Source organism: Osmia lignaria, chromosome 5 (genome assembly GCF_051020975.1).
Source record: "Osmia lignaria lignaria isolate PbOS001 chromosome 5, iyOsmLign1, whole genome shotgun sequence".
In the NCBI taxonomy this organism is placed as follows: Eukaryota; Metazoa; Arthropoda; class Insecta; order Hymenoptera; family Megachilidae; genus Osmia; species Osmia lignaria.
Window position 1 is genome coordinate 10,263,368 of NC_135036.1, and position 15,482 is coordinate 10,278,849.

Here is a 15,482-nt window from a genome sequence, read left to right on the forward strand (position 1 = left end):
GTGCGTCGCAATCAGGAGCACGGATAACAAATTGCAGCCAAACAATTAGCCATCGATATTCAAAAGGTATTATAAAATAACTATTACATTCGATTTCGCGTGTTACGAGAAGAAAAGAATTCATGCATGAATATGCGTGCATGCACCACCAGTGTCACGTTACTTTTAATAACATCATATTTTTTTTTTCCCACGCTTTTCTAACGCTCCACCGTCGTTCTCCCTCTTTTTTAGTTATTTTTCCATTGGCTCCGGAATTTTTATGAAAGTAAGTCGCGCTGCTCTTGCGCCCGGTAGCCCGATAAATTATTACGTTAATTATAAAATATCCGCCCTTCGGCACACGATCTCGCCCCTCCGTTAAAAGGTTTAGAGGCTCTTTAAAGGTGTTTCAGATACGACGATAACAAATTTTAATCGCGTCACGGCATTTAACGCAAATCTGATGAAAAATATCGGCAATTCAGCGCACAGGGGGAAAAATATCACTGGCGGGCTCTGGAAAATCGTTTTTCCAAGATTTTCAACAATAAACTTTTACTTTATCGTTGGGATAAAGCTTCGAATATATTTATCCAGAGTCAAAATGAAGCTTTAAATACTTCATCGAGATAAAATTAAATTAATTTCGTGATTCGTGTTAATTTGTTAATAATGGAAATGGAAGGTTACCAGTGAAAATATTGCACCGTTTTACAGGCAAGAGGAGAATTTCACTGGCATTTTTAGGCCGGTCGTTTCGTCAACGCCTGTTTCAGTGAAGCGCGTATTTTGACCGTCACTGGTTACCAACAAGCGTAATACAGCACCGTGCCTGGTCGTGTTAAAATAATCGAGTTAAGTGACTGTATAGAAAATAATCTGATTATTTGGGGCGCGTGTCGGGACTCGTTAACCATGATACGATCATAATTCGCGTCCCAACAAACATCCTACTCGTCTTTGCGTGTACGTCCACGTTCGCCAACTGATAACTAACGACGTTAAAACATCGATGTGTTTATTTAAACTACCGCTACCGATGTAACCAACCACGGAGATTGCGTGCTACGCGAACATCGTGACAGCAAACCACTTATCGTTACTTTAAACGTAAACGTAACTTTAATTAAACGTTCCGGTTCCAACTGACCAGTTCTGACTTGATAAAAACGCTTCAAGGAAATATTTGGGTTAGACATTTTTTTCACTGGATTAAAAATGAAAACGGAGAGTAGGTAAACGTTATCGGCAGAAGAACTTGGCAATTTGTAATTTACGAGGCTTAAAGAGACTCCACGAAAGTAGCGAACAAGCACACCTGGGTACACCGCGTAAATGCTCGGGAAACTTGGTTTCATCTTCTAAAGAAAACAATCGAGCAGCATAATATTCCAGCGGTAAGTGTACGAAGTGTTCGCGAGCCGAATACAAAGTGGAAAACTTTTCTTTCCAGTGGCATGAATGATTCACCGTGGATCTAGAAAAAGAATCGGTCCAACCGTGTTATCCGCTTGTTTCACGAGAATCACCGTGTATCCTAATTTCTCTAGTTCAGTCGGAAAATCCGTGTCGCTGCACTCCGGTCGATTCCCGACGAAGGATTATTAAAATTTCATTTCCATTTCGTTCTCGACCGCTAAAGTGTTTCGGAAGGCCGCAAAGTCTCTGCGGAATATCTTGAAGCGGCTAGCAATTACGAGCGGCTTTAATTAAAAATCCACTAGAACGAATTAACGTTACCTACTCACGATTTCTATTCGCCGGGGCTGTAAGTTCAACAGTTACTCGCGTTACTCCTAGAAACGTGTCCATGGATGTGTTTTCATCACGAGCACCGAAATAACGACCAAGTACACTCGAGCCGCAGCAGAAGGATCGTAACTCACGGTTCCACGAGGATCCACCTATCGATCCCGGTAGATCCTTTCGTACCCTCGAGAATCCGATGCAAAAAAACGAAAGCACGAATGGCCGACTATCGAGGATACGCGAAAAGCCAAAGGATTCGCCATATTTCCAGCTCGCGCTTTTTCTTTCCGATACAATTTTCTTTCTCGAAAGATACGACTATTACGATTTGTAATAAGCATCGACGTTAACGACACATTTCCAAAGATCGATAAAGCTCGATTCGCGTCGCGCAATTAGAAAGGCCTGCATTAATTAAACTGATGGTGTTTAAATTTCCACGAGGCGCGATGCTCTCGTGAAAATTATTTTCCTCCTTTCATCGTAACTTGGAATCCTACCAGCGACGCGACGGCTCGTTACTTGCCAAGAAATTTTTCGCCTCGATCACATAATAAGTTAATGGACTCGCTTTTTCGAGCTGTTGTTCGATTTCGGTAAGTCTGAAGGAGATGATATAAAAAAAGAGGAGCTGCACTCATCGACAATCCGGCCATAGACAAGAACCTTGAGCCTTGGGAGAATTAATCTTGTCGGTGGTGGTAGAGGCGTGAAGAAGGTAGAAACTTTGGTCAATTACGAGGGTCGAACCGGAGCGACCCTATAAAGAATGATCGAACGGTGAGTGCGACGATCGGACACGCCTGCAAATTGTATCCCCTCGATTGAATCCCTTTCTTCCTCGCCTTTTTCCCTCGCAGACCGACAACCGCCCCCCCAACGACAATTGTTTGCGACGATATCAAATTCAATCGCGACAGAATTAAACTCGGACCGTTTTAGATAGTTCGCGAAATTTTCGTCGCTGCTCGAATAAATTCTCGCACAATAGTAACCGAAGACAAGGGAAGCAAAGCGAGCAGGAACACGAGAGAAGGCTACAGCCATCTTAGATACACGTAGATGAACAGAATTCTGTGGGAACACCTTCGCTGATGCGCCAGTGAAACAGCCCGCATTGTCTTCGTCTCGAATCTCCATTGTTTTATTCGAGCTTGAAACCCCCATTTCTGACGGCAGTCTGAATTCAGAGATCCGTTGTCTACGAGAGCAACCTGGTCCGTCGCGTTTGCTACGTCGAACACGTAAGGTGGCTTCACACGATTTTTCTTTTTAAACGACCGTCAACGAAAATCGAGAGAGTTGAGGTTCTAGGAATTCGAGAGAGAAATATGAACAACTCTTCTGAGAATGATAACTTTTCGCGGCGTCGAGGAAGAAGTTGTCAGGCGAGGGCTATTGAGACGGGCAATCGATACGGAAGCCTGTTCAGCGAAGTAATTAATTGGCTTAATCGAGGATGCAGGATGATGTAGAGGCGGGCAAGATAATCCTGATGGTAAGCCGGTGGCTGGATATTTGGTGTCAGCGAGCGAGCGAGCGAACAGGCCGCATTAAAGGCTGGAAAGCATTCAAAGAGCGATCTCTGAACGCGGCAGAGGAAAGCAGAGATGCTGGCAACCGGTGGTTCTAACGACGGCATCCAGTTACTGAAAGGTTCGCCTTAGCATCGTCGACCTTTCACCCGGTGGATCGCGATCGGCTTTAAACGATAAAGTGGCTAACTAATCGCTGCTACGCGAACCTCTTGCCATACGGTGTACAGAGGGAGGAAAGGAGATAATGGAGCGATGCCGCAGGATGCACGGGGCTAACCGCAGCCCAACATCCCCCGTGAAACCCCCGTACAAACTCGCCTATCATCGATATCTGCCGATAAACTCGATCCTACCGCGAGCATCTTTATTTATTAGCTTTCCAAGAACAGCGAAGAATGTTGTACCTATTTTCCATGAAATCGACTACCACCAAAGTCGTTTCTCATCCTTATCACACGCTTGTATACCGTTAAATTCGTCCTAACTTTTTCTTTCTCGAATGATTATGCGAGATGATATTTGCCCAAGTGCATAACCGTGACCAACTGGCTCGTTATTTCGAACTTTAATAAATTTATCAGCCACCATAAGTCTTTCGAGGAACGGGGCAAGTGTCATAACTCACAGTTTCCAACTTCCAGAGTGCCAGTACATTTTGCGTTACAAATAATACGGGTGTCGCGTATAAATTCTTGTTTGATACGAAGCGAGTCGTTTCGAAACTTTGAACGAAATACAAGCCGCTAATAGAAACAGAGTACCTTTAACGTTTTGTTAATACTTTCCACGAAGTTAACAAATATCTCTTTCATTTTTTAAACGTCCGACGATACGATACGGATACAAGTTTCTCTCTTCTGTTAGTTTCGATGGTGGATTAAGGCGTGCAAATTCGCGAAGACACGATGGAAATGATTTTGAAACTTTGATAAAGATAGTTGCAATAACCAGTGTTTCTCTGCCCCACTATTTTCAGGAATGTACCATTCTCTGCGCAGGTCTACCAGCTTTCTCAATCGATAATTTTATGTCCGTTATCAATTAGACGGAGTCGGAGAGAAAAGCCAAGACACCCCGATCCGGGAGGAGGAAATATTTCACGTGGAAACAACTTGTAATGAATTATTCGAAAAACTGGTCGGAACTCGAGAAAACTTTGCGTAAAATCGCGATTATCGTTTCGATTTCGGGATCGAACCGTTTGAATTCGTGTCGGAATGTTTAGAGATTCGCGGAACGAATTACAAGTGCATTTGCTTCGAATTTTGGGGAAACAACCGTGAGGCTTAGCCTCGGTCGGCAGATTCGGTCTGGCTTTTGCAAAAACAAGTATTCCTATATCTCAAAACTTTGGCAATAGTCCTCTCTGCCGTGTCGGCTGAATCGCGCCCCCGCCGAAATCCGGAACTGGCTCTGCCTATTCGTTCATATATGAACACCGGGAACACATACTCCAACGAACGGCACGTTGTTTCAGAACTTTCCAGTGAAACTGCTATAATTCAGGAACCGGCGGGGAGAGGGTGCAATTAAAAGCACGACTTTTTGCCGCCGTTTACATCAAACCTGGACCGAACAATCGACCGCGAGCCACGACGAAACGAGGGGAATTTTACTGCTCCGTTATGGAAAACGAAAGATTTCGAATCGGAAAGGATTTGTTCGAAGGAACAATAAAAAAAAGAATGGAACAATAGCAAAGCATTCTATGGATAATAGAGCAGAATGAAAATCAAATCAAATTATCAAGCAATTTTACCTCCATAATTAAAAAAAGCTTCTCGTTTCTCAATGGTAAACGGTAATGCATTTCTAAAAATGGAAATGTATCGACGAGAAAAATGAGTAAATTGCTGCGGATGGAAACTCGGGGACGATTTTATAACTTTATCGTAATTCGAACGCATTTTTCATCGTTTCGTTTTTCATTTGTCGCGTTCGTTCTTATCGCGTTGACCGAGACTCGGATTCGCGAGAAACCTAGATCTCAAAGCTGGTGTGTGTGTTTTCCTTCTGAAACGATGCACTGCGTTCGTTTTCCAAGAATAACTCGACACGTGGTAGCGGCTATTAAGGTGGTATGAAATAACGTTGCAGCAACGATAGTATCGATTGCAGGTCGGTTACGGTACGGTTTCGGTATTAGTTAGATTTGCTAACAAACTCGTCTGAACGGGTTTCAGCAGAGAAATCTAATTCTTACGTATTCGTTGTACGCCCTTGTTTACCTACGATCTAGAATTATTCAGAAAACAAGAAGAAAAATATTAAGATAAACCTTTGAAATTCCTATTCCGTTGAAATATCGAACGCGAAAGGATGGAATGCGGGCCGCAAAAGGACGGAAGCTATTGGTTGGCAGGAAATAAATCAGTATGACGAACCGTGGCAAGAGGGAAAGAGAGGGCGAGACTAGCCCATAATTTGACATCAGTCCTGTTCCGTCAGTAACTCTGGCTTAATTACATTCCACGATGCTCACCACTCATTGTATTCCCGGACAGAGTTATGTTTCCCAGAGCAAGCACAAAGACGTCTTGAAACTGGAAAAGGGATTCCTTGCTAACGTGACTGACTACCGGTAAAACGTATCGAACCGCGCGTATCCAACTGAAATTAGTTCATTTTGATTCGAAAAAGGAATTCGAGCAGTGTTACCAGCAAAGGCTCTAGTACTAGAAAAATGGCGGGAGAAGATAGATCGGGCAACGATCTAATTTTATCCGTGGCTAGAAAGGGAGGATCAGCTCTGCCACACGGTGAAAAGGGAAAACGAGCTTTAACAGGGTGGCTCGTGCAGGGACGGGATGAAAAAAGCTGCTCATCGAAGCTTGCGACGACGGGAAACCGAAGCGATCGACGTCATTCGAGGCTGGTCGGGCTTCTGGAAGCTTTGATCGCTCGGCCGGATGCCGTTTCTCGTCGAACAGACAAAGACATCGCGACGAGCCGCGTTTGCAACGAAGAAGGACATCTTCTATCTATTATATTTCGCTGCCAGCGGCTTCGTCGAAAATATATGGACCACCGGCCACCCAATCGAACCACCGCAAGGATCGCGTTCGAACGCTGACGCTTAGGTAACTATAATATTAATCGCTTTTCAAGGGTACTTCCACCGTAACAACCCCTGCCACGCCAATGATTCATTCTTAGAGCTGTGTCTAACGAAACCAAGGGAGATGAAACGATTTCGTTCATTACTAAAATAATCCCCGAGATATGGTATCGAAAGCAAAAACGTATGAAAGTGTTCTTTCGTAGCAAGTGCTATTCATTTCGCCAACGTCTCTCAGGATACGACAAGGCGAAGAAAAGTAAAGGACATGTCCGATGACCGAGAGTAAGCGAGACGCTGGCGAGAAAATGTCTGGCTAAATTGCTTGTCTTACGCCCTTCCTTCCTTCCTTTCTCAAAAGCTAGCGTACAACAGATGGCTTGCCGTGACTTTGCGCCTTTTTTGCGGGGATAAACGATTAAGGGGACTAGAGATAGGAGGCAACCCGAGATTGACTCGATGAACCGAAAACTCTTTCGTTTCCGTCTAACGACACGCCGGAAAAACTTCCGAATCTTTCTCGCTAAATGACTCACAATTTTTTCTTTTTTTTTTTTTCATTTATTTTAAACGATCCTCGCGGTAATTTAATGTTCCGTTTCGATACCCGTATTGATAACAGCCTCCCGCGTGTGCGTTTATTCGATATTCGATAGTAGCCGCGTGTCAAATAAACAGCGAATACCTGATATCGCGGACTATAACAGTAACGAGAGGAGTTGGAACGATCGTTATCGAACTAACCGCACGATCATTTAAGCCGAAGCTTCTCGGACACGAACAGCATTGACATAGTTTAAGAAGTTGCTCCACTAGATGGATTCGCTTCGGTAATGTGGCTCGAGCTTATAGCTGCAAATATCTACTAGCGTCGAAGAGTCGACAAGTTTATGCTAATCTTTGAAAGCTTAACGACTAACGAACACGAAAGCTAAAGGAAAAGAAAAAATAACAGTCGCGATCAGGTTGAACGTTACACTTGTTCGAAGGTGTTAATAATAACCCGAGCACGTAGCTCGACCAAGGAAATAGCATCGCGCGTATCTAACGTGCAATTAGCCAGCGTGTAATTTCACCCCTTAGCATCGCGTTGTTGCGCGCGTTAAGTCCACCCGGTGGGTCTGATAAAGAAGAAATAAAATGAAGGGTACGAAGGTAAATGCCCGTTGTAATTAGACTTACAATTAGTCGAGAGACGCGACAGATGCGTCGCGTTTTTGGAAACAAAACGCGAAGACGCGGGACTCGTTAGTACTTCGTTTGGAAAGCGAATTACATCTTCATCGTAACATCCAAACAAATCATTCTATCGTAACGCTCGATAGAGAGGAAAGCTACGATTCGGTACGCTCTCCCTTCGCTTTGTACTCTGTTTTGCTTCAAAGTGCAATCGAAATTAATTAAAGTTACGGGCGAACCGTGTTAAATGGAAACAGTTAAACGGAGTGCTATCCGGAGGTGTCCAATCTCAAAGGTAACAGATCGAAGGGAAAACGGAAGGTAAATAAGAGCGAGAGCAATAGATCGTGAGAAAGTCCGATAGCTTTTTAGAATTTTTAATAAGCGACACCGGCACGCTCGCGATTCCTCGCAAAAGCGGAAATGTAAATTCAGCGCTTTCGCCGAGCGGAAGGTGGAGGACTGGCCGGCCTCTCGTAATGCCGGCATTAAAATTGCAAACCGTGCAACGGGTTTGTCGAAGCCTTCGTCTTCGCGATTCTCTGTTTCCCTCTCAACCCCCTTCCTCGACTCGCGGCTGCCTCTCCACGGCTATGATTGTCCGCGGAGATCTTCGAGTAGCAACGTGGAAACAGTAAATGAAAAACCGGCGTTAGTCATGAAAACGCGTCCGCGGCTGTGGCTACGGATGCGTCATATTAAAATCCAGCATTGTTCGTCCCCGACTCCGGGAAAACGAATCGCAAGAAAGGGTGGGAAAAAGAGAAAAGCGACAGAATGAGTATTTATCAAGAAGAGATTAAAAATTTGTCTTGAGAAACAAATCTATCGATTGATCGTTAAATATAACGTTTATTGTCTCGTAATGTCCTCTACCGACGTTTGAAATTAATTTCACGAGTTTACTTTGTGGCAATACCAATAACCTATTCTTTCATAAGACCGCCATTTTTGACGCCATTGTAACGCATTATTATACTCGCTTTTCACTGATGCGCGAAAAAAAACTTTTTTTATTACGAATAGTTTTATGTTATACGTCAGAATGACCTTCCTGACCCACGAGGACATGTATCCGATAAATAAATACTTCTTGTCCCAGTCTAACTTATGGCGGACATAAACAAACAGTCGACAACGCGAGGTGCCTATGCCACTCAACAGGCGGCTTTTGTTCGAAATATATTTCGTTGCCGATTCAAAGTATAATAATGCAAAAATAATGACATATGTAAGAATAGAATCTCGATGATAATACTTTCGGTATCGGAAATAAGTGCAACATCGAAAACAGCACATCGATACCGCGGTTGGAGTTAGTTTGCTGTGTGCATCAACGTGAACCTCGCGAAATAGAAATACATTTGAAAATCTGTCAACTATACACTTACCTCGGTACATCCGTTGACAGGCAGCCCGACGAGGCCAACACGTGTTCTGGTTGAGTTTTATTAACACTAATAACCACCAAAGAATGACAGTTCAATGAAACACGCGAAACAAACCAACCGGCCGGCCGCGCACTCACTACGAAAATGTGTTCGCGTTCGCGCACGATCGCGCCCAACCGCCATTAATGTCCGTGGTACCCTCTACCGGATGTAAGATCAACTAACCACTATGATTCGTTCGACGAAAGACGCCACCGGACGTATGACGAGTTCCGTTCGTTCTGCGCATCACTCGTCTGCGCATGACTCGTATGCGCGTCACTCGTCTGCGCATGACTCGTCTGCGCATGCGCGTCGTGCCGCAAGCAACATATCCAGTGAGCGTATATTCAGTATACTCTCTGACCTTCGTCGCGACGTATGCGTTTCATCTCTTCGTATATTTTTGTTCACCGTGTATATGGTCATTACTATGAAGTTAGAAGAATAGAGGGCCTCTCTAAACTGCGCGAATTAACATAAGTATACGAAAATTCAAATATTATACAGAAATTAATTTTGTAATTATAATTCTATGTAATGGATGTAATAAATAACGAGATAATAATGTTACTTTAAACAAAAAGTTTTATTGTAAGAATCTAGTTTTTTCGCCGTAAAGTGTTTGAAGATCACTGCAATATTATATAAAAATAAATTGAAATTAGGGAATATTAGCAAGGTAGTCCTTAACGTTGGAAGGATCCAATCTTCTGAAACCGTTTGGATCGCAAATACCAACTTCTATATTATCAGCAGTCATTTGACCCTCGAATCCTTCCTTTAGCGTTAAAATGGCAGTGTGGACAGCATCGTCTAGTTCCAAATCTTCGCTATACCGTTTTTCAAGGAATACCTTGCCATTTACAAAATTTTTACCCATCGCAGTAGCCTTCCACGCGAAATATGCACCGGAAGGGTCGCATTGATATAAGCATGGTTTTCCATTGTCCCAGCCACAAATTAGTAAAGATACTCCAAAGGGTCTAACTCCTCTGTAATTTCAATTGTATAACAAGTTAATTATATTAAATGTTAGATCAATTAAAACAAAACTAAATATACATACCCAGATTGTGTGTATTCCTGCATAAGCATTGCAACTCGCTGTACCAGCTGTGCAGTTGGTATTGTCTCTTGATAAATAAGCTGGTACTGTTGTGCCATTTTACGAGCCTGTTTTACTAATAATCTATAATCTGGACCCATCCCACTGTAGATCATTCCAATATGTTTTGTGATGCTTTCTACTTTCTTCACACTGTGTTCATCGTATAATATAGATTTGTGCTTGTTTTCAGTTGCAAGAACAATTCCATTGGAGGCTTTGATGCCAACACTAGCTGCTCCAGCAGCAACAGCAGCCAAAGCATATTCAATCTGCACTAACTTTCCAGATGGGCTATTTAACAAAGTAAATTGACAATTATAGTACATAGATATTTGACGAGTCATTATGCACTTCCATCAAGCTTATGCATTTCCCAGAGAAAATGAAATAAAATTAACTTTTGTATAAGGTCTTAAACAGAAAATACTGTGTAAAAAAATTTGATTACTTAGTTAACGTGCGTTTAACAATAAGTTTTGTAAATTAATGCAAGTAATGCATTGCTAGGTTATGTTTACGAAAACCGAATCCGTAAAATTATATGACACGAAGCATGATATATAAAATTTAATTTTCCCAAAGTACATATCTTAATAAAAACATAACAACATTTACCTGAAAGTAGTTAACGAAAAACTATAACGCTCCGAAGACATGACAATTAGTTTGCAACAATATCCGTTACTAAAATACTGTGAATATTTAGCTATAAGGTTAGACAACTTATGAAACTGAAATGAACCATATACCGAACAGTTTTAGGAATATTTTTAATTTTATAAAAGTGGTAAACTTTACTTTGAAATTGGGAACATCACCAAGAACAAGGATGTCAATTTTATATCGGACCTCGTGATTTGATATTTTGAAGAACAATCTAAAAGTAGATTCCGTCGTACAAATAGAATCTTTCGAAAATCATTAATGAATCTTGCAGAATTTTGTATGATAATGCAAGAGATGTCTAATAAAAACACATGATTTCTTCGTGAAGTTTACTAAAGCGATTCAATAATCTTCTACAAAAGGAATAGAAATGGCCGACGAAAACGGGAGGAAGTTGGATGAAGAATTATACGCATGGATCTCGACGATTCCATTCTCAAAACCGACAAAAAATTTAAATCGAGATTTCTCGGATGCTGGTACCTTTTTCGTTTACATTATCTGTAGATCTTTAGTTAATTTTTTTATAATCGAAGCGACCATTCTTCAGTTATGATGGCGGAAATTCTCAAAGTATATTATCCCCGTTACGTTGACCTTCATAATTACGTACCAGTTAGCAGCATAAACACGAAAAAAGAAAACTGGAGTTTATTGAATCGAAAAGTATTAAGTAAAATTGACATGAAGTTAACTAAAGATACGATTAATCAACTTGCAAATTGTCAGCCCGGGGCCATTGAAAACGTCTTGGTAGAACTGAGAAATAAGGTCCCGAAAAATTCCGATTACCAAAATTCCTCAAATATTTCAGGCGATGACAAAAACTTTGTCGAAGAAGGTATACTAACTTGTTCATAACAACAAAGAAAAGATTAATGGTAGTATTAAAATAGTATTAATATTTTATTTAGGAAAAAAAGAAGAGGTCAGTGAAAAGGTGATAGCGTCAGACAAATTAACGGTGTATTCTGCTGATCAATTAACTTTAAATACCGAGCCGAGCAAATCGATTTTCGCTCGCGTCAGGGAAAACTTTCTTATTGTCCTGCAATGGTTCGTTAGTTGGTTTTTTGTTTGGAATTACATCCCAAGCATAAAATTTGAATCGTTAATGTATTCTGAAAATCCACGTAAGTTGCCGATAAATCTGACGGCTACATTAAGTCCATTCTTGAAAATAAAAAAATACTCGAAGCATGTTTTTTTTCGTGTTTGTTCAAGCGAAAAAGGATGTTGAGTCACCTAGAACTGAAAAAATATCGGCGAACGACGAGGAGGAAGAGAGTATCTCTCGTCAGGTTTGCGCGCAATTAAGACAAGAGTTACGCGAGAAAAACGACGTTATTTCTACCTTGAATCACAAACTTGCGTACCTTGAGAGCGCAATGAAGCTTCAAGATCTCCGTATATCCAACCTGACGTCGCAAATCTTGCAAAATGCCGTGGAATCCGAGCAACTCGGAAAAATGCAAACGAGCGACTTGCAAACCAAGTCCCGACTACGATCACCGATCATTCGAGAGAAAATTAAAATCGAAGTATAATGTCTATCAAATTGAATAAATATCTCTTCAGGGGATGAAACAATACGAATATCGCTTTAGTTTTTCATCGAAACTCTGGATTAAAAATACAAAATGTAACGGTCCAAGGAAGACTTCATTATTTCTTATAAATATTCCAGAGATCCTGTATTGTAACTTCCAGCGTAAATACGTAGATTTAACCAATAAATAGCACATTAAGCTATAAGGAGAACCTACTTTGTCGGACTGTCGTCAGTCTAATTAGTCAAAGTAAACATAATCGGCTTCATTTGAATTCACTTCTTCGTCGTTATGAGCTTTTTAATCGTTTGGAATCGAAGATTTGTAAAGGTGCTATTATGATAATTGAAAAAGGAAGGTTGATGAGACGATTTACGCTCATTTCAGCAATTAATATACAGTTAGTTGTTGAAAAAAGCACAAATGTAATTAAACAAAGTTGCGAATTGGTTGCAATTTTTTTTTTTTAAAAAGATAGATGACTTTTTTTCTAGTATGAAGGAGAGATTTGACGTCAAAGGTTTCTACTTTCGTTGCTAGTTCTGTAGTAACAAAGTGGGGAGATGCTTGGAGAGCGCACGCTTTTACGAATCACGATGTCAGTATAGAAAGAAGGCTCAGGTAGAAAAGGTGTATAAGTAGTTGAACTCTTGAGCCAGTCTGAATGAGAATTTGGTAACAACTGATGTGAGTATAATTAAACGTTAAATTAATATTACTTTTCTACTTGTTTCTCCTGCTTATTGCCTGCCGCTTTCCTACGCCATTTGTTTCGAATTCAATTGTAATCAAATCGCTATTGTTTGAATCGTTGCAGGTAGAATTGCGTGACACTTTCTACGCTCATTAACGAGTCCAAATGCCATCGAAGTTGATTGTTTAATTACTCTTATAATCAATCCTATAAAGTTGTTTACTAGAAATATTATCTTAGATAAACGTAAACTGAACAATAAATGGTGGTCCATTCTTGTACCAGTCAACAATTTTAACACGCAGCTATTTTCTTTTTTTCAGTTTATCATATTAAAGCAAGCTCACTCTTATGCCATGTACGTTGCATATAAGAACCGGTTTATCTTGATTTCGGTACAGACTTGTTCCGTTCAAAGAAGTATCATCGTACATTGTAATAATCCATGAATATTTTATACGATAAAAACCATTACGTACATTGGTTAAATAATTTATTATTCAAGCAATTTGTAAACGTTAATGATAACGTACACGTACATGGAAGTTGAGTTTACAATGTAAAAGTGTGATTCGCATTCGAGAATCCGGTTTGAATGTACGACTAACTATTCTGTCAAGTAGAACGTCAGTGTCCGACATCTCCAACGATTCACGTTCACGGTCATCGACCTTTGGCTGGCATTCTTTCAAACGAGATTTCAAGGTCGTCGGCTGCAACGAAAGGCTTTCGATTCATTGAAAGGTTCTTCAAGCTCTATCACTTCTGTACTAACTCGTCTTCAGCTTATCTATCGTCTAACTCATTAGGAGACGTATATCCTATAAAATGCATTGTGTGTCACCTATCATAAGTACATCATTCGTTTAGATCATGTTACTGAAGATGGTATCATGCACGACGCTGTGTTACTTGGCCGCAGCTCTGTTATTCGTCGTGCTTCTATTCATACTAGCTCTGTACATGTACTCACAGTACACGATGGGAGCCTGCAAAAGTAAAAACAGAATGGACGGGAAGACGGTGATAATAACAGGATGCACTTCTGGTATCGGCAAGGAGGCTGCCAGGGATATCGCAATAAGAGGCGCCAAATTGATCATGGCTTGTCGAAATGTAGAGGCAGCAGAAAAATTGAAAGGTTTAACTTACATACATACATGCACATGCATCTGAAATGCATCGCGTCGAATATGACCGACTTTCATACAGAAAGTCCTCGTTAGTCAAGATGTTTGCATTAGTAGTAGATCATATATTAAATATTTAGTAGCATTTGTTTATTTCTCGAGTCGGTGTTTCAATTTTCTTTTCCGTACCAAATATTTTAATTTACTATAGAAGCAAGCTATCTATATTTCATTATAAAAAAATCCCTTTTCCACAGAGGAATTATTCAAGGAATCGGGTAATACCCACATTGTTGTTCGAAAGCTCGACCTGTCGTCGCTTTCTTCGGTCAGAAAGTTTGCGGAACAAATAAATCGAGAAGAGGACCGGTTAGACGTGTTGATCCACAACGCAGGAACTGCCGATGTGTTTGAGAAGAAGGTGACGGAGGATGGTTTGGAAATGACCATGGCAACAAATCATTACGGGCCATTTTTACTTACGCATCTTTTAATTGGTAAAACAATAAATATTTCGCGCTCACTGTATTTTAATGCAATTGTTAGAACTTGAAATTATATTGATTGCCAACAGATTTGCTGAAACGTTCAAAACCAAGCCGGATAGTTGTCGTCGCATCGGGCCTGTACTATTTGGCGAGATTAAATTTAAACAATGTTAATCCGACTACGACACTACCTGCATACTTGTATTACGTTTCCAAGTATGCGAATATTGTGTTCACCTTTGAATTAGCGAGACGTCTCGAAGGTACTGGCGTAACAGCTAATTGCCTGCATCCTGGTCTCATAAACACTGGTATCTGGAAGAAGGTGCCATTCCCGTTTTCCTATGCTTTACGATTTACATTGAATACCTTCTTCAAAACGCCTGAACAGGGTGCACAAACAACCATACACCTTGCCGTTTCGGACGAAGTAAACGGAATTTCTGGCAAATACTTCACGGATTGTCATGTTAGTAAAAAGTTGTAACAAATTGCCCGTTGCGGTTATCCAGCTTCTAAGTTTACCAAACTCAATTGTATCGTTTGATTTTAGGAACAACAACTTCGTGGCGATATAACAGATCCAGCAAAGGGTAAAAAGTTTTGGGAACTTAGCGAAACTTTAGTGAAACTTCAACCAACAGATCCGAAAATTTAGAAATATACTATGAGTGTTTTATATGAAGTATTCAAGTATTGCTAAGCTTTCCTCGCATTCAGCAATTTAGTTTTTTAGTTATTTTTTGGACGTTTCTATACGAATAACTTGTATCGACTACATCGCCTACTACATACTAAGGAGGAAAATAAATATTTTTTGTACATTTACCATATTTTATTTTATACTTAATGTTTTATATAAGAACGAAGCGGATATAGAAGAGAATGATAATTGCTGTTTGCTTGC

General features: G+C 40.7%; 4 protein-coding genes across 7 annotated transcripts in view; 2 read left to right on the forward strand and 2 right to left on the reverse strand.

Moving 5' to 3' along the window:
• Positions 1 to 9,136, reverse strand: part of msi (RNA-binding protein musashi) — an 82,458-nt gene extending 73,322 nt beyond the window's left edge. For all 3 annotated transcript variants that reach the window (XM_034325686.2, XM_034325678.2, XM_034325684.2), the window contains exon 1: positions 8,898 to 9,136. The gene's annotated coding sequence lies outside the window, so the exon portion shown is untranslated. The remainder of the gene's footprint in view (positions 1 to 8,897) is intronic.
• Positions 9,137 to 9,513: 377 nt separating this feature from the next.
• On the reverse strand, positions 9,514 to 10,822 carry Prosalpha2 (proteasome alpha2 subunit). Its single transcript, XM_034325334.2, has 3 exons — positions 10,663 to 10,822; positions 10,006 to 10,338; positions 9,514 to 9,931 (listed from the first exon to the last, which is right to left on the reverse strand). The coding sequence occupies exons 1-3, from the start codon at positions 10,701 to 10,703 to the stop codon at positions 9,601 to 9,603; spliced, it is 705 nt and encodes a 234-aa protein (XP_034181225.1). The 5' UTR covers positions 10,704 to 10,822; the 3' UTR covers positions 9,514 to 9,600.
• A 34-nt stretch (positions 10,823 to 10,856) lies between these two features.
• On the forward strand, positions 10,857 to 12,646 carry LOC117604830 (uncharacterized). Its single transcript, XM_034325332.2, has 4 exons — positions 10,857 to 11,192; positions 11,264 to 11,554; positions 11,628 to 11,846; positions 11,938 to 12,646. Exons 1-4 carry the CDS (start codon positions 11,084 to 11,086, stop codon positions 12,258 to 12,260), a joined length of 942 nt encoding a protein of 313 aa, XP_034181223.2. The 5' UTR covers positions 10,857 to 11,083; the 3' UTR covers positions 12,261 to 12,646.
• Positions 12,647 to 12,801: 155 nt separating this feature from the next.
• Positions 12,802 to 15,403, forward strand: LOC117604827 (retinol dehydrogenase 14). Of its 2 annotated transcripts, none has more exons than XM_034325327.2 (5): positions 12,802 to 12,950; positions 13,828 to 14,098; positions 14,345 to 14,584; positions 14,662 to 15,044; positions 15,129 to 15,403. In XM_034325327.2, the coding sequence occupies exons 2-5, from the start codon at positions 13,831 to 13,833 to the stop codon at positions 15,231 to 15,233; spliced, it is 996 nt and encodes a 331-aa protein (XP_034181218.1). In that variant the 5' UTR covers positions 12,802 to 12,950; positions 13,828 to 13,830; the 3' UTR covers positions 15,234 to 15,403. The 2 variants fall into 2 exon arrangements, with proteins under 2 accessions (XP_034181218.1, XP_034181219.1); XM_034325328.2 differs by having other exon boundaries at positions 12,813 to 12,950; positions 13,933 to 14,098.
• Positions 15,404 to 15,482: the final 79 nt, after the last annotated feature.